The 24948-nt window shown below is 45.0% G+C and overlaps 1 protein-coding gene across 3 annotated transcripts in view; it reads left to right on the forward strand.

Annotated features, from left to right (window-relative positions):
- The window catches only part of PLEKHA2 (pleckstrin homology domain containing A2), a 75103-nt gene extending 50168 nt beyond the window's left edge, over positions 1-24935 (forward strand). For all 3 annotated transcript variants that reach the window (XM_017536916.2, XM_017536910.2, XM_037741406.1), the window contains 7 exons: positions 159-299; positions 1723-1869; positions 2198-2266; positions 2937-3007; positions 7749-7812; positions 19868-19945; positions 20797-24935. In XM_017536916.2, coding sequence (XP_017392405.1) covers positions 159-299; positions 1723-1869; positions 2198-2266; positions 2937-3007; positions 7749-7812; positions 19868-19945; positions 20797-21159 — 933 coding nt within the window. In that variant the 3' untranslated portion in view covers positions 21160-24935. The remainder of the gene's footprint in view (positions 1-158; positions 300-1722; positions 1870-2197; positions 2267-2936; positions 3008-7748; positions 7813-19867; positions 19946-20796) is intronic.
- Positions 24936-24948: the final 13 nt, after the last annotated feature.

Consider the following 24948-nt stretch of genomic DNA (forward strand, 5'->3'; position numbering starts at 1 on the left):
CATATTTGGATTTGGACTGTGGAAGGCCTGGGGAGGACACGGATGTCTGACTATAATTGGTACATTAGCTTTTCTTAAAGCACCCCCATTCTGCTTTGGGCTCCCCACATTTCCTAAACCTTCTGTTCCCCGTTGACTGTTGCTGCCGCTTTCCCCAGGTACCCAAAGGCGGGGGCCTGCCTGTGACTACAGAAGTTCTCAAGAGCTTAGCAGCTCCTCCAGCCCTGGAGAAGAAGCCACAGGTGGCCTACAAGACAGAGATCATCGGAGGGGTGGTGGTCCACACACCCATCAGCCAGGTGAGGGGTCTGACTGGGGCTGCGGCGGGAGTGAGTGTGTAGAAGTGTCCATGGTGTGCCCGTGATGTGCTCGCAGCACTGTACTGGGGAAGGGAGGGTGGGAGTGAGGGAGCTGGTGCTGGTAGAGCCATCAGGAAAGTACAGGGCATGTTAAATCCCCATTCATGGCTGTTGGTGACAGCAGTGCAGAAGTGGAGGCCACTGCATCTTTTTTTTTTTTTTTGAGATGGAGTCTCTCTGTGTTGCCCAAGCTGGAGTGCAATGGCGTGATCTTGGCTCACTGCAACCTCTGCCTCCCGGGTTCAAGAGATTCTCCTGCTTCAGCCTCCTGAGTAGCTGGGATTACAGGCATGTGCCACCACACCTGGCTAATTTTTGTATTTTTAGTAAAGGTGGTGTTTTACCATGTTGTCCAGGCTGGGCTTGAATTCCTGACCTCAGGTGATCCACTCGCCTCGGCCTCCCAAAGGGCCAGAATTACAGGCGTGAGCCACCGTGCCCAGCCACCACTGCATCTTGAAGCCATGTGGCCCGTGCACAGGAGACACAGGAGATGAGCTCTTGTGAAACCCACAAGAAATGGGACAGAGGAAGGTGAACGAGGCTGGAAACCAGCGTGGTGTCCCTCCTGGTTCGCATTCTCTATCCTTCCCTTTTTCCTGGGTCGGCCCAACCTCCCCGATGCTGGCTCTGTGAAAGTACCAGTTGAGTGCATGACAGAGCAAAAGAAAGGTTTATATTCCTGTTTTAATTATTTTATTTAGTTAATTTGTTTTTGAGACAGGGTCTCACTCTGCTGCCCTGGCTGAAGTGCAGATCCACATAATCATGGCTCAGTGTAGCCTCTGTTTTCTAGGCTCAGGCAATCCTCCCACCTCAGCCTTCCCAGGTTCAAGTGGGACCACAGGCAGGTGCCACCACACCTGGCTAATTTTTTTGTATTTTTTTATGGAGATGGGGTTTTGCCATGTTCTTATTTAATTTTTTTAGAGACAAGAGTCTTGCTCTGTCACCCAGACTGAAGTGCAGTGGTATAATCATGGTTCACTGCAGCCTCCGACTCCTGGGCTCAAGCTATCCTCCCACCTCTGCTTCCTGAGTAGCTGGGACTACACGCCTGGCTTTAAAATTTTTAAATTTTAAGATAAAAATTAAAAAAAAATTTTAAACAATTTTTAGTTTTTTTGTAGAGACTTGTTCTCACTGTGTTGCCCAGACTGGTTTCAAACTCCTGGGCTCAAGCGATCCTCCTGCCTTGGCCTCCCAAAGTGTTGGGATTACAGGCATGAGCCACTGTGCCTACCATTTATTTCTTCATTGACTTAGGGCAAAGAGGCGAGAGATTCTTCAGGCAGAGGGAGGTGGGTCAGGGTGCAGCTTCATAGAGGGAGGGAGGTGTGATCCTGACACTGTTTCCTTGCAGAACGGTGGGGATGGGCAGGAAGGGAGTGAGCCTGGGTCCCACGCCATCCTTCGAAGGTCTCAGAGTTACATCCCCACGTCAGGCTGCCGTGCTTCCACCGGGCCTCCCCTCATTAAGAGTGGTTACTGCGTGAAGCAAGGGAACGTGGTGAGTGTCATTCAGCACAGTGGCTGGAATGGGATTCTTGTGACTTCTCAGAGCTAGTGGCTGTAGACATAGCAGAGGGGAGAGGCGATTGACAGGAGGTGCCTCAAGTCCTCCATAGAGCCTCCACCTTCAAAGGTGAGATTTTGGGACTGACCATTGGCCCTCACCTGTCAGAGGTATTGCCCCTGATATGAAGAAGCCCTTGTCCCCGATGAACATGGGAGCCCAATTTCCATGGGGCTGGGTCCCTGGGAGCTTAGCATTAGAACAGCCTCCACAATGCTGGGGACCTCTCGCTAACGTTCCGTCCTTTATTTTTTTATTGTAGCGGAAGAGCTGGAAACGTCGCTTCTTTGCACTTGATGATTTTACCATCTGCTACTTCAAGTGTGAACAGGTTTGTAGTAGCTTTGCTGTCCTTCTGAGAGATCATGGAAACTAAGAGGTGTACAGATGCACACCCACAGGAGAGCGTGCGTGAGTGGAGATGTGGGCACACAGAGACTTCAAAGGCGCCTCTGTCTTATCTCCATCCACTCTGTGCACACATCTTGATAGTGACAGTAAAGTGTCCTCTGCAGTGAGCTGTGGTGTGGCTAGAGTCACAGCCACGCAGCATCTTCTTCTTAGATTTTTTTTCTTGTTTCTTGTTTTTGAAGAGAGGGTCTGTCACCCAGGCTGGAGCACAGTGGTGCCATAACTCACTGCAGCCTTGACCTCCCAGGCTCAAGTGATCCTCTCACCTCAGCCTCCCAAGTAGCTGGAATGACAGGCATGTGCCACCACACCCATAGAGACAGGGTTTCACTATGTTGCCCAGGCTGATATTGAACTCCTGGCCTCAAGCAGTCCTCCTGCCTTGGCCTCCCAAAGTCCTGGTATTACAGGCATGAGCCACACTGCCCAGCCAGATTTTTTTTTTTCTCTTGCTGATTATTTTGAGACCAGGGTGTTTGTCAACCTGATTTGAGCTGACTATCTCTGAGAAAGCAGTGTTGATCAGCTGGTCTGGGTCATGATATGACACAGACAGCCTCACTTACCTGTCTTTCTGTTCTTTCCACCAGGACCGAGAACCACTGCGTACTATATTTCTTAAGGATGTTCTCAAGACCCATGAATGTCTGGTCAAGTCTGGGTAATTGTGTCTGCTTTTTCTCTTCTGATCCAAACCTCCATTTGTCCTCTTAAATCTCCCTTTACTTCCCTTTAGAGACTCTATGCACGAGTTATCTTCTTCCAGGAGCCAGGTGCAGGAGCCTAACTAGCACCTTGTTGCTGACTCAGCGCATCCAAGCCCACACAGGGAGGAGACCGCCCTGGGCACACTTGCCCTCTTCCCATACCTTACTCTGGCTCCCAAGCAGACAGGCCTCTGTAATAGTTTTTGGTGGCCAAAAAGAAAGGATATAGAAACAAAGAGTGGGTCTTTATTAAAAAAAAAAAAAGAAAAGAAGGCCAGGCGCGGTTGCTCACGCCTGTAATCCTAGCACTTTGGAAGGCCGAGGTGGCTGGATCACCTGAGATCAAGAGTTCAAGACCAGCCTGGCCATCATGGTGAAACCCCATCTTTATTAAAAAAAAAAAAAAAGAAACAAAGAGTGGGGCTCCGATGTTTCTCAGATATTAGGATTAGATGCTCAATCCCTAGCACAACTCAGACTCAGAGGAGAGCCATGCCTCTAGGTCACTAACCTCATATCACTGTACCAGTGCCTCTTCTCTGACCTTCTTATGCCTTTTCTCCTCCTTTTGACCCTGATGTCCCATTAACACAAGGGTGATTCATAGCATCTCTGTGTTACTCCCACCGGGAAGAAAGAACAGGTATTTTAAAGATATCCCTCTGTCCGCTAGGATAGGTTACCTTCCAAGTGCCACGTTGCACAGGATGAGTTTGGGACTTGGCAAGGGATCTTCCAGATCCAGCACCTAATACAGATGCCTATAGAACTAAACTTTAGGCTGGGCGTGGTGGCTCACGCCTATAATCCCAGTACTTTGGGAGACCGAGGCAGGCAGATCATGAGGTCAGGAGATCAAGACCAGCCTGGCCAATGGGAGAAACCCCATCTCTACTAAAAATGCAAAAATTAGCTAGGTGTGGTGGTGTGTGCCTGTAATCCCAGCTACTCACAAGGATGAGGCAGGAGAATCGCTCGAACCTGGGAGGCGGTGGTTGCAGTGAGCCGAGATCATGCCACTGCACTCCAGCCTGGGTGTCAGAGTGAAACTCTGTGTCAAACAAACAAACAAACACACACAAAAAAAAACCCCTAAATTTTAGAGACCCCAAGGGTATTAGGGCATCCAGAAACCCTCTTCCTGGCCATCAATCTGCAGTCTTGAGAGACTGCGTGTTTGTGTTTCTCTGCCCCACGGCTTGTGCCTGCAGACATCAGGAAAGCTGTTCACAGCAGGCCGACTCTTCTCCCATAAAGGCATGAACAGTCTTGCATGAAAACAACATGCTGTGTGACCCAGGGAGGCAGGGACAGAAGCACTCTCCTGAGTCTTGCAAATGGCAGTTGCAGAATACAGAGATGGGGGGTTCCCAGTGACAATTTGTAATTCATGAAAGTAGCTATGGATGGAAATTCCGTGAAAGCGTGGCTCCAGAAGTAGGCAGAGGAAAGTTTGGGCATGGTGGGAGCCTTGATTGTACTGGACCCTGGAGGGCCCTTGCAGATGTGAGACCACCTGGGCACACTGGAGAAGCTTAGGGAACCATAAGGAACTTACTATTAAATCCTGAGAGTGCCTTGAACTTTCCCCGGCTCTAACTCTGCCAGCGTCACACTGAACTGTTAAAGTAGTCAGGGACTAGCAGGGAAGGAAGGTCCTTAGGGCTCTGGGGCTTCCAGGTCTGTTAGACTGCTTGGCCTCCCTGGAACCCAGTCCTGGGGTTTAGGACATCTTGATAATCAGTGAATATTTGTTCAAGTGAATTGAATTGAGTTGAAAGGCACCGTGTAGCCTTGTGTCGTTTTAAAAAAATATGTATCTTTTTAGGCCAGGCACGGTGGCTTAGACCTGTAATCCACTCCCAGCACTTTGGGAGGCTGAGGTGGGTGGATCACCTGAGGCCAGGAGTTCAAGGCAAGCCTGGCCAAAATGGCGAAACCCTGTCTCTACTAAGAATACAAAAAATTAGCCATGTGTGGTGGCGGGCACCTAGAATCACAGCTACTTGAGAGGCTGTGGCAGGAGAATCGCTTGAACCCCGGAGGCGGGAGTTGCAGTGAGCTGAGACTGCGACTTTGCACTCCAGCCTGGGCAGCAAGAGCCAAACTTCATCTAAATTTTTAATTTTTTTTTTAGATTTTTAATTTTTTAAAGTTTCAGTAGTTTTGGGGGAACAGGTGATGTTTGGTTGCATGGGAAAGTTCTTCAGTGCTGATTTCTGAGGTTGTGGTTCACCCGTCTGCAGCAGTGTCCACGGTGTCCAATGCATAGCCTCACCCGCCTCGCGCCCTTCCTACCCTGAGAAGTGGATGTGAAAGGCGTGGGGATTTCCCACCTGCTTTTCTTTCACCTCCTCGGTAGTTGTTTATGTGACTTTACTGGCTATGCATGAGTAGAATTTGAAAGGTTAAGACATTTTAGCCAGAAAGAGACTTTTTTTCTTTTTGTGACAGAGTTTCACACCTGTGGCCCAGGCTGGAGTGCAATGGTGTGATCTTGGCTCACTGCAACCTCTGCCTCCATGGTCAAGCGATTCTCCTACCTCAGCCTCCCAAGCAGCTGGGATTGCAGGCATGTGCCACCATGCCCGGCTAATTTTGTATTTTTAGTAGAGACAGGGTTTCTCCATGTTGATCAGGCTGGTCTCAAACTCCCAACCTCAGATGATGCACCTGCCTCGGCCTCCCAAAATGCTGGGATTACAGATGTGAGCCACCGCGCCCAGCGAAAGAGCCATTTTTGATTCCGAAACACAGAAAGTAATTATAGTTGGTGAAATGTGCTTCAAGTGACTATTCTGTGACACACATTATGCCGGATGCCTTCTGTACTTTATAACTAACTGGGCCTTGTAGTGACCAGCCCGATAAAGGGGGTCCTCTCATTTATCTCCGTTTTACACTTGGCATCACAAAGGCTTCCTAAGTTTTTACAGCATTCTCAGAGGTCTCTTCCCTACCTGTAGTCAGGATTCTCCCCAGGACTGTCTGTCCCCTGTCCTGTTGTTCTCCCTCATGGGTCTCTGCTCTCATGCACTCCTTTGCCCAGGTTCCCGTGGCACTGGCCGAGCCCCTGCCGTTTACTTGCAGGCTTTCTCATTCATGAAGCCAACTCCACCTGTGATCAGTCCTTTCCAACTCTTGGCATACAACACACAATCGAACATCCGGTATTAGAGTTTGGCTTCCTTATGTTCTTTTTTTTTTAGAGATAGTCTTGCTCTGTTCTTTAGGCTGCAGTGCAGTGGTTAAATCGCAGTTCATTGCAAGCTCTGCCTCCCAGGCTTAGGTGATCCTCCCACCTCAGCCTCCCGAGTAAGCTGGGACTATAGATGTGTGCCACCACACCGTACTCATTTTTGTATTTTTTTTGTAGAGACGAGGTTTACCATGTTGCCCAGGCTGGCTTAGAACTCAAGTGATCTGCCCACTTTGGCCTCCCAAAGTGCTGGGATTACAGGCATGAGCCATCACGCCTGGCCCTCATGTTCTTCCACTGGGTGGGAATTAGGTCTTTTACTCCTAATGTACTCCCCGAAGTGGCAGGGGATATACACAGAAGGCGTTTAACCCTGGGAAATAACTTGGGCTGCTCTGAGGTTTGACACTGAGCATTAGCTACTTTCTGCCCTCTTCCTTGGCAGAAGTCAGGATTTCTTTTCCAAAACCCACACCCAGTAGTGTCCCCTAAAGAAGTGTCCTAAAGTCGTCTCCTCTCCCCTTGCTTTCCCCCTCTTTAAGCTCTTTGTCTCCTGGGCCCCACACAGTGAGGCAAGGAGCGGGAGCTGAGTGAAGCTGATGGATCCGCTGCGTGGTGGAGAAGACAGTTTAGGGAATGGAGAACTGGCTCCCTTAGGAGAGGCCGGTGGCAGTGGAGTAATTAAAAGCATAGGCTCACTGGGTGCAGTGGCTCGTGCCTGTAATCCCAGCACTTTGGGAAGCTGAGGCAGGCAGATTGCTTGAGCTCAAGAGTTCAAGACCAGCCTGGGCAACATGGGAAAACCCTGTCTCTCCAAGAAATACAAAAATTAGCCAGAAGTGGCGGCATGTGCCTGTAGTCCCAGTGAGCCATGATTGCACCACTGGACTCCAGCCTGGGCAACAGAGCCAGAACTTGTCTCAAAGAAACAAATAAATAAAGCAGAGACTCTGGAGTCAGACCTGGGTTCCAAATCTCCAGCAACTTGGAGGAGTCATTTAAGCTCTGACTCTGAGTGTGGGTCTGGGTTTCCTCATCTGTAAAATGGGGAAAGTCTGAAGTGCTCCCCGGTACTATTGTGAAGATTAGATGAAATAATCTGCAAAAAAGCACCCAAAATGGTTTTTCCCACAAAGCACCTCATACACCTTAGAGGGAGGGAGGGAGGAAACGGTAGGAGACGGTGGGTGGGGGGTGGGGGGTTGGATATTAGGCAGGAGATTTTGGAGGGAAAAGAGCTTGTTAGAACTGCTGGTGGGAGAGGGGGCTGGGGAGGGTCCATCTGGATGGCAGAGCCCCCTGAGACCCTCTAGGAAAGGAGGAAACTGCTGGAGTGTTGATTTCAAGGCAGGAGCTGGAGGAAGAATGGCTGGGAACCACCCCTGCCACGCATCTTCCTTTTTTATGGTCAAGGGCACTGGAGTCTTAACTTCGGACGTGTTGATCCTCCATGTGTATGCCAGCCGCCGTAACGTTCTTTCTCTTTCTCCATCTAGTGATCTCTTAATGAGGGACAACCTGTTTGAAATAATAACAAGCTCCAGGACCTTCTACGTGCAGGTAAAATGCTCACTTCCAGAAGACTCCAGCGTTCTGTTTCTGTGATTGGTGCACTCATCGGCCCTGTCCTTTCCTTTGCTTTCTCTTTTCATTTGCTTGAAGTTTCTAGGCAGTAAATTTAGCCCTTGAGAGTCAGTCTGAGTCCCATTTCATCCAAAACGGGATGTTTGCCAAAAGCTTCCCAACCATAAAATAATGAAAGCAGGTTGAGCCGCTCTACTGGGGAATGTGAGTGTGTACCAGTTGCTCTCAGCTGCTGGGCTCCAGCTAAGCAGAGAAAAGGAGAACTGGTCAGTAATTTCACTTCTCCTTTGGAGGGTATTTATAAGTCTCGTCTGTGTGTGGACATTACTGTGTGCGGAAGGACAAAAGCACAGAGGGCCCTGTGCAGGCGCCAGGTGCACGGCCCAGCTGCACAGAGGAAGCCATTGTTCAGGCTCCGATGGTTCATTTATCAGGAGCTTCTCCCTCCACCCACAGCTCTGGAGTTCTCCCAACTCCTTCTAAAGTCATCGGAGCTAGAAAGGCAGATTTCCAAGCAGGGACTAGACTTTCAGGGCCAAGTCCTCACCCAGCCTGCCTAGCAGTGCACAGAGAGTGCCTTGATTTGCAGCCTCGTGGTGATGCTGGACTTTTAGTATTAAAACGGACACTTAAGGCCGGGCGCGGTGGCTCATGCCTGGAATCTGAGCACTTTGGGAGGCTCAGGTGGGTGGATCACTTGAGGTCAGGAGTTAGAGACCAGCCTGGCCAACATGGTGAAACCCCATCTCTACTAAAAATACAAAAGCATTAGCTGGACGTGGTGGCATGTACCTGCAATCCCAGCTACTCGGGAGAGTGAGGCAGGAAAATCACTTGAACCTGGGAGGCAGAGGTTGCAGTGAACCGAGATCGTGCCACGGCACTCCAGCCTGGGTGACTGGGTGACAGAGTGAGACCCTGTCTCAAAGAAAAAAAAAGAACAGAAATGAAAACCTGACAAGTAAGCAGGCTGGTTTAAAGGCGGGGCTTCCCAACTCAGGCTTTTCAGAGCTCCCACTGTCCTTTCCTCTCTGCTGCGTGTAGTTCCCTGTAAGCAGCATCCCTTCCCCAGGGGGCTGGTCTCCTTTTCCATTGCTTGGGCAGCAATTCCTGTCACGAGTCCTTCCGCCCGAGCCCGGCAGGCGTTTGAGTGACTTAATCATCTCAGGGCTACACCCATTTGGACAAACACATGCCATCCAGGAAGGGACAACAGAGTGGGGCCTTGGGGGCTTGGGAGCAAACTGAAGCTGTGGAAAGGGCTGCTGTGGGCATCAGAGCTACTCATTCACCGGCACCATTGCCACTCAGGGACAAGGTTTAACCTGTTGGTGCACTACAAGTTTGTAGTTCTTGCATTCCACAGATACTTGTAGAGTATCCTCAGAGTGCTGGGCATTTTGTCTCAGGCTGGGGACACCAGGTTAAACAGAGTGGATCTTGAACCCGAGAGAGAGCTTGTCAAGTCCATAGGCAGTTAAATGGTGGCATGGCGCAGGGGAGGGAGCGTTGGGGGAGAAGGACCCATGGGGTAATTTGCAGACAGTGAAACGATTCCGTATGACACAGTATTGGTGGGTGGGTGATGAAGAACTTCACAGCACAAAGACTTGACCTAATGTATGAAAATCGAGAAAAAAATTTAGGAAGTCAAGTCATGTTCCAAAGATATTACATCATCTACATGTCACATTCTGTATTTCCTGCTGGGAATAGTCTAAATGTATTACATTAGTAATACAATAGTTTAAAGGTATTACAGGTCCTCCGTGAAGGGGTAGGGGAATACAAAATTTAAAAAATGGTGTGATAAGTGCTACTGCCATTAGACTGAAGACAGGTTGCCACGTGAACTATAAGCCAGGTGCCTCACCCAGTCTTAGGGAGTCAGGGGAGGGCTCCTGAAGAATGATACAGCTAAGCTCAGTCTGCGGGGGGAAGAGTGGCCCAGGCAAAGGAAGTAACAGGCATTTTTTTAAAGCCTGGTAACGAAAAGAGCATAGGGCACAAAGGAGGGGACGGTTAGGCATGGAGGACCCGCACATGCCTTATTGAAGAGCTTGTATTGTATCTTTAGAATTAATGCCCTTAGAGGTTAAACAAAGGGTGTGATCTGATCTGCTTTGTCTTTAAAGTCTATCACTTGTGCCGAGCATGTTGGATCATACTTACAATCCCAGCACTTTGGGAGGCCAACGCAGGTGGATCACGAGGTCAAGAGATCAAGACAAGCCTGGCCAACATGGTGAAATCCCATCTCTACTAAAAATACAAAAATTAGCTGTGTGTGGTGGTGGGCACCTGTAGTCCCAGCTACTGGGGAGGCTGAGGCAGGAGAATCACTTGAACCCGGGAGGCATAAGTTGCAGTGAGCCGAGATCACGCCATTGCACTCAAGCCTGGCGACAGAGCAAGACTCCATCCCTAAATAAATAAATAAATATCACTTGGAAGTTATTTAGCTTCCACAGCCTTGTTTTTCTCATCTGTGAAATGGAGATGATTCAACCCCAGCCCTTTTAATGACATGCTGTCAAGGATTGCCGGGCCCCATGCAGTGTGGGACACGGAGGAGAAAGGGCTAAGATAGGACGAGAGAGAACAGTTTGAAGGCTGTTGCTAATAATTTAGTGAGGGATAAAGGAAGTCTGAATGAGGGTAGTTGGAGAAAAGTAGAACATTTGAGAGATATTAAAAAGGTAGATTTTCCAGTACTTGAGAGTGGGTCGGATGAAGGGAGAAAGGCCAGGCGAGGAGAATGCCCAGATGTTTGGCCCGAGCCTCAGGGTGGCTCAGGGCAGCAGTCAGTGTGACAGGAGCATGGGAAGAGGAGCCGTTGAGGGGAAACATGAGGTTAGCATGGGTGGTTCAGAATTTGCAGTGCCTGCTAGACATCCAAGGAGACGTGTTGTGAAGACCATTGGATAATCACTGCTTGGCACATTGCTGACACTAAATAAATATTTGTTAAGTGAATGAGAGAGTCAGGAGAGAGCTTTGAATTGAAGATAGCAATTTGGGAAACACGAAACCCAACCAAAAAATGTTCCAAAGATATTACATCATCTACATGAGTGTACACACATTTTCCAGAAGATTCTAAGCACCCTTCCATTGCCTTCTGCTCCCCACATTTCTTGGATAATAGAACACTACCATCACCCTGAATAAATAAATGAGAGGGTGGACAAATCTGTTTACAGCACCTAACTCAAAAACAATGGAAAGAGTATAGATTAGAAATCATTTAAAATATTTATCAATTTATTAAAAATAGTAACTACAAAGCTGGGCATGGTGGCATGCACCGATAGTCCCAGCTACTTGGGAGGCTGAGGCAGGAGGATCGTTTGAGCCCCAGAGTTTGAGGGTGCAGTAAGCTATGATCTTGCTACTGCACTCCAGCTTGGGTGACAAATCAAAACGCTTCAAAGACCCTGTCTAAAAAAAAAAAAAAATAGCAATCACAAACTCATTATATGTTAACAAAACAGATTTTGTGAAAAAAAAATTTCTAAAAAATAGCAAGAGTAGTGTTGTTTTTACATTTTTGCAAATCTTTAATGGCTTGGCATAATAGAAGACAATAGGATTCTCCCAACTGCTTCTGCGTGCTACCTGTGGTCATGTGTTGTTTTAATTGAAGAATATGGAGAAAATCTGGCCTCACACAGATGTGTATTTGGAAAAAAGGAATATTTTAATAGCCTTTTTAGATAATTGTGGATATTCTTTAATTCTATACCAAAACTGACAAATGTTAATTTCTTAATGTTTAGGTGCAATGTGGACTCTGAAGCCATATCAAGAAAGTTTTATACTCCTACATTAAAATCCATTGGTCAGTTTTACACTTTGAATAAATACTTTTTATCCATGCATGGTTTTTAACAGCATGCATTGGTCATTTGGAAAATAGTGGTCTCCCTGAGGTATGCAGATATTAAAAATGTTGACACATTTTATTATGTACTATCCAAAATCACATCATGAAAATATTACCACTAATATCATTAACAGTCTTTGAGTGTAGAATACTGGAGGTAGGCTACATGGAGGTAGCCGGAAGTTTTTTGAAATTCGAATTTTTGCTTTGAAAGCTCAAAACTTACTCATTTGGGGCATAAAAATCTACCAAATACCTAACTCTGAATAAGTTTGACTGACAGTTTGATATTAGTCATTTGTTCCAAAGTAAAAATCGTGTTTTACTTTAGGATTTAGGCTGGGCATAGTGGATTTAGGTGGGGCACAGTGGCTTATGCCTGTAATCCCAGGACTTTGGGAGGCCAGAGCAGGCAGATCACCTGAGGTCAGGAGTTTGAGACCAGCCTGGCCAACATGGTGAAACCCCACCTCTACCAAAAATACAAAAATTAGCCAGGTGTGGTAGTGCACACCTGTAATCCCAGCTACTTGGGGTGCTGAGGCAGGAGAATTGCTTGAACCCAGGAGGCAGAGTTTGCAGTGAACCAAGATCACACCACTGCACTCCAGCCTGGGAGACAGAACAAGACTCTGTCTCAAAAGAATTAAATAAATAAATAAAAATTGTGTTTTACACGAAAGGTGAAAGAATAGGACTACTGGTAGAGTTTGGTGCTAAGATGCTGGCAGCTTTACCCACCGTGCCAAAGTGTCATTCTGACCCGCTCCCCAAAGCTATGCTTAGTAAATCTGCCAGAAAGAAACATTCATCTTGAGTATCTATAGAGCTAGACCAAAGATCAGAGCAGATCAAGGTGGAGAAGACTCCCAGAAAGAAGAGAAAGACTCGGGTTAGATTCTAACGACTGAGGTATTGGCCATTTAACTCATATGTCACATTTATATATAGTTTGTCCCCTGTGATTTCTCACACTGTAGTAGTCTTTTCTGTTAATAAAAAGCTACCATTGTTTTCTTTTTGGGGTGAGACAGAGTCTCACTCTGTCACCAGACTGGAGTGCAGTGGCACGATCTTGGCTCACTGCAACCTCCGCCTCCCAGGTTCAAGCAATTATCCTGCCTCAGCTTCCCAAGTAGCTGGGAATACAGGTGCGTACCACCACGCCCAGCTAATTTTTTTGTATTTTTAGTAGAGATGGGGTTCCACCACATTGGTCAGGATAGTCTCGATCTCCTGACCTCATGGTCCACCTGCTTCGGCCTCCCAAAGTGCTGGGATTACAGTCTTGAGTCACCATGCCCGGCCAAAAAGCTGCCATTTTTTGGACACCTAGATGTCCCAGGCATAGTGTTAAACAACTTATAGGTAGTATAAGTTAAAGTTTGTCACTTTGTAGTATAAGTAGTATAAGTTGATCACTTAAATCTCAGCTGTCTCTGAAGTTATCTCGTTTACACACAGGAAAATGAAGGCTTCAAAGGTAAATTTTTTGTGCAAAATTATAATCCAATGAATTCTGGAACCGGCTGGGAAGCACCAGGTGCTGGACAAGACTTGCTCACATGGGTTGTTTACGAGCAGCCTGGTCCAGGCTGGGTGCAGTGGGTCATACCTGTAATCCCAGCACTTTGACAGGCTGAAGTGGAAGGATTATTGAACTCCAGGAGTTCGACACCAGCCTGGGCAACCCAGCGAGACCCCTGTCTCTAAAAACAAACAAACAAAAGTTAAAAAAAAAAAAAAAAAAAAAAAAAAAAAAAAAAAAAAAAAAAAAAAAAAAAAAAAAAAAAAAAAAAAAAAGCAAAGCAAAAAACAAGAGCAGCCTGGTCCAGAGCCCATGATATAGGGGTATGGCCACAGACAACCAGAAAAGTCTGACTCTACTGGGGAAGACCAACTTGGGGTAACTGGGTATCTTGGTAAATGGATTGTGGTGACCAAAAATCCAAGATCTGGAAATAACCAGGTAACTAAGCAGGTAGAAAGACCAGTGATTTCATCAAGATTGTCAGCAGGTAAACAGTACTCCGTTCTGGGCAAAAGTTCAAAATCAGATTTCAATTCTTGAGATACCAGGCAAGCAGAAGTCATCATTTTCCCATTTCCTATTCATAGAGGGTCAAGGGAATTAGGCATTTTATCAAGAGGAAAATTGGTTATTCGAAATGAGAAATGTGGTGCAAACTAGTCTTAGTAGCTTGGCATTAGCCAAGCTGTCAGAACTAGGGTGCTACCTAAGGACAAGAGTAGTAGTAAGTGGACTCAAGTGAGTTGAAGAGTGTTGCATTAGAACTCTTTGGATACTTGCTGTTTAATTTAGACTACAGGGTGAATGATGTCACCCAGAACTATGTAGTGTGCAATCTACACAGTCGTATGTGGCAGGGCTGTGTCTAGAGATGGCATTAGTTCTTGGGAAAGGAGGGCTGCAGAGATTGGGAATAGAATGAAGGAAGAGTTGCCTAAAAATTTTGGATAGTGGTAGTGGCAGTAATCAGAGGTAGATAGGGAAGCCTTTTATGGATGGCCTCTAGAATTCATTGCTTCAAACCATTGTATCTATTATAATGCTGGGCTTATGTTAGATAGTCCATAGAAGCTCACCGGACTGCAATAAAACTGCAGGTTGCAGCAAGTCATTTTAATACCCCTTGTCCCTCTCATCTCAAAAACTGCCCTCGAGGATAGAAACCCTACTATTTATTTTGAACCAAGCACCAGAAACAGGTGCACACAACATAAGCACATCAGGAAGAGATGAAGCTATGACCTTGGCACTTCCTTTTTTGTTTAACTGTATTTAAAGCATGTTTTTAGTCTCGGAGTAATTCACCACGGGTGGGTGGACTTCAGCTGTGTGTTGGTTTTTTTTTTAAACCTCTGGTTCATGAAGCTTCTTTGTGATGTGGTTTTGAGATTTTGATGAATGCTAAGCACAGGCTCTCCATAGAAGATAACATACATACATAATCATAATTTTTGCATGCAATTTTGGAGTTTCATTGACTTTTTGTTGCCCATGAATCCCATTTCTTGAAACTACTAGGAGAGATTCTATAATCTCTCCTAGTAGAGAGGCATGGCGGCTCTTTGGGAGGCTGAGGCAGGAGGCTTGCTTGAGGCCAGGAGACCCTGCTCCAAAAAAAATTTAAAAATAAAAATAAAAATATAAGATCATAATGACGATCTCTATAAAATAATGTTGTTTCTTCTCATATGGAATTAATTGCAATATCTGATTTTCTTTTTGAGCAGTATTTTAAAATAACACGTATTAGGGGCAACATTTATCTTCATGGCTAAGTTACCTATCTAGGTTATCTGACCAAAACATGTTCTTAAGAGGGAATTAGAGAATTAGAGAAGAAAAATAATTAGCAAACAGTTTCCATCTTCATTAATTACTAAATGTTTTAAGAAAGAGATTTAGTTATTTTTCCTCTCATATTAGCAGAGATTTTAAAAATTATAATATTTAATTCTAGAAAGGGTGAATGTAACAAAAATGTTGGCAAATGAAATTTTTATTATTGGCCAGAAATTTCTCTGTCCAGATGTAACAAGAGATTTAAAATGGTGTGAATTCTTTAATTTAGTAACTGCCTTGGGTACTGAGGATTCCTACATATTCCTAAATATGAAAAAAGCGGCAGGGTGCGATGGCTCACCCGTGTAATCCCAGCACTTTGGGAGGCCGAGGCAGGTAGATTACGAGGTCAAACGATCAAGACCATTCTGGCTAACATGGTAAACCATCTCTACTAAAAATACAAAAAATTAGCTGGGCGTTGTGGTGCACGCCTGTAGTCCCAGCTATTCGGGAGGCTGAGGCAGGAGAGTCACTTAAACCTGGGAAGTGGAAGTTGCAGTGAGCCAAGATCCCACCACTGCACTCCAGCCTAGGTGACAAGAGAGAAACTCTGTCTCATAAAAAAAAAAAAAAAAAGCTTTACTTTAGGCTCAAAGATGTGAGTAGCAGCATTATTTATATGAGGAGAATAGGAAAAAAAAATTTAAAATATATTTTAGAGCAGGGATCCCCACCCTGGGCTGTGGGCTGGTACTACTCCATGGCCTGTTAGGAACTGGACTGCACAGCAGGAGGGGAGCAGTGGGAGAGCAAACATTATTGCCTGAGTTGTGCCTCCTGTCGGATCAGCAGTGGCATTAAATTCTCACAGGACTGCAAATTCTGTTGTGAATTGTGCGTGTGAGGGATCTAGGTTGTGCGCTCCCTATGAGAAGCTAATGCCTGATCTGAAGTGGAACAATTTCATCCCAAAATTACCCCCATCCCCCCTCCCCTCACCTCTCTAAGTCCATGGAAAAATTGACTTCCACGAAACTGAGTCCTATGCTGAAAAGGTTGAGGACCACTGTTTTAGAGGATTAGGTGAGTGAACCATGATATAGCTACTGGGATCCCCTGAAAATGTTTACAAAGCTGTCTGATAACATGGAAAAATCCTTATATTATTAACTGAAAAAAAAAAAAATAATCAGGCTGGTCATGGTGGCTCATACCTGTAATCCCAGCACTTTGAGAGGCCAAGGCAGGTGGATCATTTGAGGTCAGGAGTTTGAGACCAGCCTGGCCAACATGGTGAAACCCTGTCTCTACTCAAAATACAAAAATTAGCTGGATGTGGTGGCGGGCGCCCGTAATACTAGCTAGTCGGGAGGCTGAGGCAGGAGACTCGCTTGAACCTGGGAAGCGGAGGTTGCAGTGAGCTGAGACTGTGTCATTGCACTCCAGCCTGGCAACAGAGCAAGAGTCCATTTCAAAAAAAAAAAAAAAAGATACAATGTGTCTTTGTATTTTGGAAAACAAAGAAAAACAAAATGAATAACAAAAAGACTGCATTTGCTCTCAGTTGTTATTTTAGAATTTTGTGAGGTTTTAAAGTGATTTTATTTTTTTCTTGTTTTTTCCTTTTTTTTTTTCTTTGCAAAGATTAGGGAGAAGAGGTCTTGCTCTGTTGCCCATGCTGGTCTCGAACTCCTGGGCTTCAGCCATCTTCCCACATCCTAAATTTTAGCCTTCTAACGTTGTGGGATGACGGGTGTGAACCACAGCATCCAGCCGATTTTAATTTTTTATTTTTCTACACTTATTTTTTATATTGTCCTTAATGAGTTCTTATTACTTGCAAATAGGAAAAAATAACAAATTGTGTTAGGTAGTCATCCAAGAATAATAGTTGGTATTTTGATTCTTGCACTTGAGTGCCCAGTTAAATCAGGTGATTCCTAGTTTTCTGTGATTCTGTGATTCTGCAATTTCTTGCTAAGCAGAGGCTTGGTGAAGACACCTGGGCTTGCTCTGTGGCACTCCTGGAGAAGGAGTTTGTGGTGAGGCAGTACTTCAAAGCGCAGTCAGGCAGGTGGCCTGTGGCCTGTGGGAGTAGCATTTGACATGGCGGGGAGCATTTCACTAGAGTGGTGGAAGGAGCATGGAGGTAGTTTAACACCCCGGAAACTGATTACTGGGTTGTCATACTGGGGATGTGCCTATCTGTTTAATGAAAATGTCAAATCTCCTATGTGACATAGGAGACTGTTTGTCCCTCAACCCATATGCCTCCGATCAAATCATCTTGTGTTTCCCTAGGAGGAAAATCTCTAATAAATGTTTTTCTCCTAATGGACAATGACCTCCATCTCATTCAAACTCAAAATAGCAGTTTCATACCTCCAAATACATGATCTTATTTGATCTTGACAATTTGATCTTTGAGGTAGGAATTGTCTGCAGTTTGAGAATGAGGAAGCTGAGGAAAGGTCTTATGGAGAGGGCAGTGTGCATATCTGTGAATGGTGGCATTTAAGCTTCATTTGTTTCTCTCATATCATATAATAACGGTGAAAACAACAGTACTATCTGCCACTTACAGAACCATTCTGTGTGTCAGGCCCTGTTTCAACAGGTTTTCCCAATTGAGGTCATTTAATTCTCTCAATAATTAAGCTTGTGGAACAGGCCAGCCCTGATATTTGTGAGGAATCTTCTGGAAGGGTCTTGGAGTCCTTATCTGGGTGATCCTTTTGGACCAAGGATGGGTTTGTCTTTTTCTTGGGAAACTACCAGATTGTTAAATAACTGGAAAAAGTCAAGGAGGGAGAGAGTGCTAGTAAGTTTGCAGGTAGAATACCCGTTAGAAAGGTGTTCGCATGGGGCACTTGTCACTACACCCTTCTTGCCCTCCTGCTGGGCATGAACTGTTTCCCCTCGTAGGTATCTCCTGCACACATCTAACCAAGGAGGGTTTGTTTTGCAGTGACAGGAAGGGGCAGGGATGCAGGTTTGAAAATTTTGGTTCTACTGGTCAGGTCTTCTCCTGATAGAATACAAAGAGAAGAGTCACTTTGGGGACAGGGAGAATGAGGGGAGGATGTGGAGACCTTTGGGGGCCAGTGTGTGGTGGTGGCACATACATCTGCATGTGCACACCAATGCACGCCTGTGTGTTTTGATGGGACTGTTAGGGGATGATGCTGGAGACAGAGGAAGGCCAACATGCATATTTCTGGAGGATTCCGCCTGGTTCCATCTCTGTGTCTGGCGCCTGATGCAGCCTATAACACCGGGTGGGGCCCTCAGCCAGCGTTTGCTCTGTTCACTTGAGCTCAACTCCTGTAAAGCTTGAGGGAACTGACGGGCTCCACCGGCGATAGCGAGGCCGCTGGAGTTTCCTCCCTTTCTTCAAAGAGCCGCTGCTGCCCCCTTCTGGGGTTTATAGGTTGTTTCTGGGAAGAAATCAGTAACTTGGCCTTGTCCTACATAGCGTACAGCTTGGTGCTCCAAGCCCCACAGCTCTTTAAATTTTTTTTTTACGTTTTATTTTAGATTTGGGGATACATGTGAAGATATAATGATTTATTTTCCTTTGGAGAGACACCCAGTAGTGCGATTGCTGAGCTGAATGGTAGTTCTATTTTTAGTTCTTTGAGAAATCTCTCTACTCCCTTCCATAAAGGTTGTGCTAATTTACATGCCTATCAGGAGTGTGTAAGCGTTCCCTGTTCCCCACATCCTTGCCAGAATCTGTTTTTTGCCTTGATAATAGCTATTCTGACTGATGTGAGATGATATCTCATCATGGTTTAATTTGTATTTCTCCATCGATTAGGGATATTGAACATCTTTTCATACGCTTGTTGGCCACTTGTCTGTCTTGTTTTGAAAACTATTCATGTCCTTTGCCCACTTTTTAATGGGATGATTTATGGTTTTGTTGCTGTTGTTGAGTTGTTTGAATTCCTTGTAAATTTCAAAACAGACCCAGTAGCTTGTACTCTGAGAAAAGCACCTTTTCTGAAGGCAATACATATCTTGGAGGATTTACAGAGGGATTTGGCTTTAATAGGGCTGGAACTGAAAGTTGGATTATTCTGTTCAGATAGTTACAGTGGAAAGGCGGCTATGTTGGGAGTGAGAAGTCGAATCTTGACCAGCCATAAACCTTGGATGTTGGCTTTCTGGGCCTCATTTTCCTTTTTTGTAAAAGTAGGAGGGCAGACTGGATCAGTTGTTTTCTAGAGGGGGTGACGGACTTCAACAGAGGATGGGGTCTTATACTTTCCCTTTTCCATAGCCTATGCCCCATTTCAGAGCAGCTCCACTTTGGTTTTTCATTTGTTTTGTTTTGAGATGGAGTTTCACCCTGTTGCCCAGGCTGGAGTGCAATGGCGCAATCTTGGCTCACTGCAAACTCTGCCTCCTGGGTTCGAGGGATTCTTCTGCCTCAGCTTCCCGAGTAGCTGGGATTACAGGCATGCGCCATCACGCCTGGCTTGTATTTTTAGTAGAGATGGGATTTCTCCATGTTGGTCAGGCTGGTCTCGAACTCCTGACCTCAGGTGATCTGCCTGCCTTAGCCTCCCAGAGTGCTGTGATTACGGGCGTGAGCCACCGTGCCTGGCCAGCAGCTCCACTTGGAGCGGTTTTATTTATTGGGTGTCAAATAAGATATTGCAGGAAAACATGTCCTTAAAAGTCTGAAAGCTGCTGGACTAGATGATTTCTGAGATGCTTTCTACCCCTGATGGTGTGATTTTATAAATTTAATATTGAGTCAGAGACTTGGAAGCTGAAATCATAGTGCCCAAAATTTCTCGGTAAGAGCCATGGATGTTTTGCAGGCGGACAGTCCAGAAGACATGCACAGCTGGATTAAGGAGATCGGGGCAGCTGTCCAGGCCCTCAAGTGCCACCCCAGGGTAAGTCACTTCCTTTCTGTTGCACAGTGTCAACTCAGAGATGAATTCCCCTCGAGTGGGCATGTTTTATTTGGTGATATAGGCAAACAGCCCAGTCCTGAGATGCAGCTGAAGCCCCAGGCTGTCTTGCTTTTCTCGTTCTACTAATTTGGGTACATATTTTTATTTTTCTCTTTTTGGTTGTGGGAGGAGGTGAGGTACGGTTGAATAGAGAAATGGAATTAATTTCTTTCTTTCTTTCTTTCTCTTTCTTTCTCTCTTTTTCTTTTTCTTTCTTCTCTTTCCTCTTTTCCTCCTTCCTTCCTTTTACTTTCTTTTCTTTCTTTTCTCTCTTTCCTTTCTTTCTCTCTTTCTTCTTTCTCAATACGGATTCTCGCTCTGTCACCCAGGCTGCAGTGCAGTGGCACGATCTCAGCTCACTGTAACCTCCGCCTCCCAGGTTCAAGTGATTCTCCTGCCTCAGCCTCCTGAGTAGCTGGGGTTACAGGCACTCACCACCATGCCTGGCTAATTTGTGTATTTTTAGTAGAGATGGGGTTTTACCATGTTGGCCAGGCTGATCTTGAACTCCTGACCTCAGGTGATCCACCCACCTCAGCCTCCCAAAGTGCTGGGATTTCAGGCATAAGCTACCACACCTGGCTGAGAAATGGAATTTCTGATATGTCCTGCAAATCTCACTGCCACCATCTGGAGTGAATCCCGTTGAATGTATTTCATTTTTGTGGGCAAGCATCCCTGGACCTGTGAAGCAGTGATCCTGGTGGAGTACTCTTCCTGGGACTTTGGGATAAACACTGTTTGAAAAGGTCTAAATTTCCTTTGTTTTTTATTTCCTTTTATTATTGTAGGAAATGTCCTTTTCTAGATCCATTTCTTTGACCCGACCTGGAAGCTCCAGCCTTTCAAGTGGCCCCAACTCTATCCTGTGCAGGGGGCGGCCACCTGTGGAGGAGAAGAAAGTCCTCTGCAAAGCCCCCTCTGTGGCCTCCTCCTGGCAGCCCTGGACACCTGTCCCCCAGGCTGGGGAGAAGCTACTTCCAGCCGAAGAGACTTCAGAGGACTCTTTGTTCATGCCTCGTCCTGGGGACGGCAGTGCTGCTGGGGTGCTGCCCAGCTCCCGGCTAAGGCACAGATCAGAGCCCCAGCACCCCAAGGAAAAGCCATTTCTGTTCAACCTTGATGATGAAAACATACGGACCTCTGATGTGTGATGGAGCACAGTGTTGTGGGAGGGAGGGAGGGAGGACTTGAGAGAAGGAGGCTGTGACTCAGTTTCTCTACCTTGTTGGAGGGTAGTCAGAGGCCTTTATGTGATTCATATTCCTGTGGATGCTCTTTGGGAGGGAGAGGCCCATCCAGCTGGGTGTGTGTGTGTGTGTGTGTGTGTGTGTGTGTGTGTTTAATATCAATGCAGTGTATTTAATTTGAGGAAGTCATTATGTTAGACCTGCAGGCATACTCAGTGAAGAGCAGGCTACTTATTCTAATTATTCTGAGGCCTTCCTGGGGAGGGGTTATTTTAGCAGCTCCTCTCCAGAGAGGGCTGGAAGTCCAGTTTCACCATTGACCAAGTTTTATTTCCTTGTCCTTATTTTAGTTTCTTCATTTTGTTTCCAGTCCAGGTGCTTCGCAGCTCTTTTGGAATGGGCCAGCATTAGTCTAATTTTAAATGCTGTGTGTTTTGTACCCTCGCAGACTTGCTTTCTCTTACTTCTTGCTGTTGTCCTTGGAATGAAGCCTTGTGTTCTTGCATGATCAGACCCTGTAATATAGGCTGAGTTTCCACGCACTTAACATGAATAGATACAAAGAGAATCTAGAGAGAGAGATTTTTAAAGAAACTTGGCATAGAAACATTGATTTAGAGGTTATGAGTTGCTTGCCAGAGATTCCTCCAATAGAAGAGCATAGAAAATTGAGTGTTGACCGGGCATGGTGGCTCACTCCTGTAATACCAGCACTTTGGGAGGCTGAGGAAGGTGGATTACCTGAGGTCAGGAGTTCGAGACCAGCCTGGCCAACATGGTGAAACCCCCGTCTCTACTAAAAAAAAAAATGCAAAATTAGCCAGGCACAGTGGTGCATGCCTGTAATCCTAGCTACTCAGGAGGCTGAGGCAGGAGATACACTTGAACCCAGGACGTGGAGGTTGCAGTGAGCTGAGGTCCAACTCCAGCCTGGGCAACAAGAGCAAAACTCCATCTCAAAAAATAAAAGAAAATTCAATGTCCCACCCAAATTTTAGGGCATAAGTCCTTCCATTTGACAAGATACTATTTCCAGTGTCCCTGGGAGAATTCTTCCATCCAGTTTATATGGTGAATTGCTGCCAGCATTTCCTAAAGGAAGAGAGAATTTATCTTATTTCTCTCTGTAACTTTCATCAGCTAGATCAATTAATTGTATTTTTAAATTAAAAATTAGTTTAAGGAAACCATTTTTATCTGAATAAATTGCTCTCCTTGTGTCCAAATCTAATGCCAAGGTGAAAACACTCGGGGAGAACATCCATAGTGGATTGAGGGGAATCATGTTTCTTTCAGGCTTTGCAATTTCCCTGAAGTCTGTGTCACACTGAGAACTTTTTCTGACTACTTTTATACCAGGACAACTAGGCTAAACTCAATTTAAATGAATAGCTTTAACTAGGCTACAGAGTTTAGCTAGTTGTTCTGGTATAAAGCAGGAAATCTACATCGTTCCTTCCTTCTCTCCCTTCCATCCCTTCCCGTGCCTTTCTGTACATGGTGTTGTGCTTTTGCCCTCCGAAATTCTTGGTTTGGGAGTTACGTATTTATGAGTGATTGAGGTTACAGCATACTTGGAGTAGCATGATTTCAAGAAGCCATTCCAAATTCTTATAGCTCCTTAGCTCTGGTTTTACCCTCACATTTTCCCCAAGGAAATTCTTTAGCTAGTCAAAGAAAGCACGAAATATGTGATGTGGAACTAATGAAAATAGGAACTTTTGAGATCTCTTTAAATATTCCCTGACTCACGGAAAAAAATGTTCTCTTTTGATGTTTACATTGTTAAAATCTATCCATTTATCTCTCTAAGTAAATTATCTGATAGATTACTATTGCTAAAGTAATTGGCCATTATAATATGGAGAATGTGTTAAACATACTTAGGATCCATATGGTATTATCTTGATAAAGGGAAATGAGGACGCTAATTGGCAAACACTTGGGAATTCCAAGTTGGAGCATTGCTTGTTTATATATATATATATATATATATATNTAATTTTTAAGAGACAGGGTCTCACTCTGTCACCCAGGCTAGAGTGCAGTCGTGTGATTACAGTTCATCATATCTTTGAAATCCTGGGCTTAAGCAATCCTCCCATATTAGCTTCCCAAGTAGCTGCGACTACAGGGTTGTGCTACCATGCCTGGCTAATTTTTAATTATTATTATTTTTTATGTACAGGGCCTAGCTATGTTGCCCAGGCTGATCTCAAAACTCCTGGGCTCAAGTGATCCTCCTGCCTTGGCCTCCTAAAGTACAGGGATTACAGGTGTGAGCTACTGTGCCCAGCCAGAACATTGTTAATGTAGTTCAATATCAGATAAATTATTATTATCAATGAAACAAACTCTAAAGGCATTCTCATTCTGAAACGGTATTTCAAACTTCCTATTTTGTCAGTATTTCTTACCTTCTGGCCAATTTTAAACCATAATCTTTTAATGTGAACCAAAGATGGTACGTATTTGACCAGTGTAGTTAGTTTTAAATGTATACAATTGAACCAAATGGAAAAAATAGGGTGGAGACAAGAGTGTAGGTTAGTGACTAAGTGTATAGGCTCTGGAATAAATCTGAGTTTTTTTTTTTAAAGAGCTAAAAAATGTGCTGCATTTTCTTTGTGGAATAAAAACCTCACCTGAGCTGTGCTCTTTTCATAAGGCTTTTGAAGTGGTCTTGACCCACTGTGTATAACAGTATTCCAGGTGGTCTTCCTTATGGCTGAATAATGCCATCCATTAATCTTTAATTTTTATTTTTAGAAACAGTGTTTCACTCTGTCACCAGGCTGGAGTGCAGTAGCCTGATCATGGCTCACTGCAGTCTGGACCTCCTGGGCTCAAGTGATTCCTTCCTCATAGCCTCCCAAAGTACTCAAATTATAGGTGTGAGCCACCACACCTGTTTTTTTTTTTTATAGGTGTGAGCCATCATTCATTATTTTTGAAAGCTTCTATTGACTTGCATATTCAGGGTCAGCTGATGGTTTGCAAAAATAATTTGGCCCTCAGTGTTAAGTGAGACGTCATTAGAGTATTGAGGTGTACCTTATAGAGATTGACCTCAGGTCAGAATATTGGAGTCATACATCTATTTCTGAGTCGAATTCTCAGCTCCCAAGAGAAAGAAAGTAGTTTTAAGGTCCAGCTTTTTAGTTTATTTGAAGCGAAAGTTTTTTTCTTTTCCATTTCCGAATATAAATATACTCATATAAGCTAAAAGGACCCCATGAATAAATAGCAGCTTTAGTAGTTGAGGAGTGGAATTTAGTAGGTTTGTTTTCCGTATAAATCAGATGACGTATGTGGAGGTCACAGCATTTTGGAAATTGAGTGTCCCAAGTGAACTTTGTTTATAAACTTCCGACAAGTTGGAAGCGGACAGGTTTGTTAAATCTTGTCTGCCAGCACCCGTTTCTTCCTTTGTTCCTTTTCCTCTCCGTGTTATTGCCTGCGACAGCCAGTCCTTCATGCTAGAGTTCAGATAAAGCACATGTTTGGCAAAAACATACTGTTTGACCTCCTCCCCCTCTGCTTATGAAGGGGTAGCATGATTCTGTGTTTTAAAGCAGTGATGTTTCAGCTGTGAAATGCACTAGCTGTAAGCACTAGGCTGGGTGCATGGAAACTGTTACGCTTCTCATTTTATGTGATCTCCTAATTGGTATGTAGCAAAAATTTTCTAAAACTGTTTTGTGGCTTGTTTTGTAATAAAACCATGGGAAATACTGAAATATGGTCGTGTGT

This window comes from Cebus imitator, unplaced genomic scaffold (assembly GCF_001604975.1).
Source record: "Cebus imitator isolate Cc_AM_T3 unplaced genomic scaffold, Cebus_imitator-1.0 Scaffold5, whole genome shotgun sequence".
NCBI lineage: Eukaryota > Metazoa > Chordata > Mammalia > Primates > Cebidae > Cebus > Cebus imitator.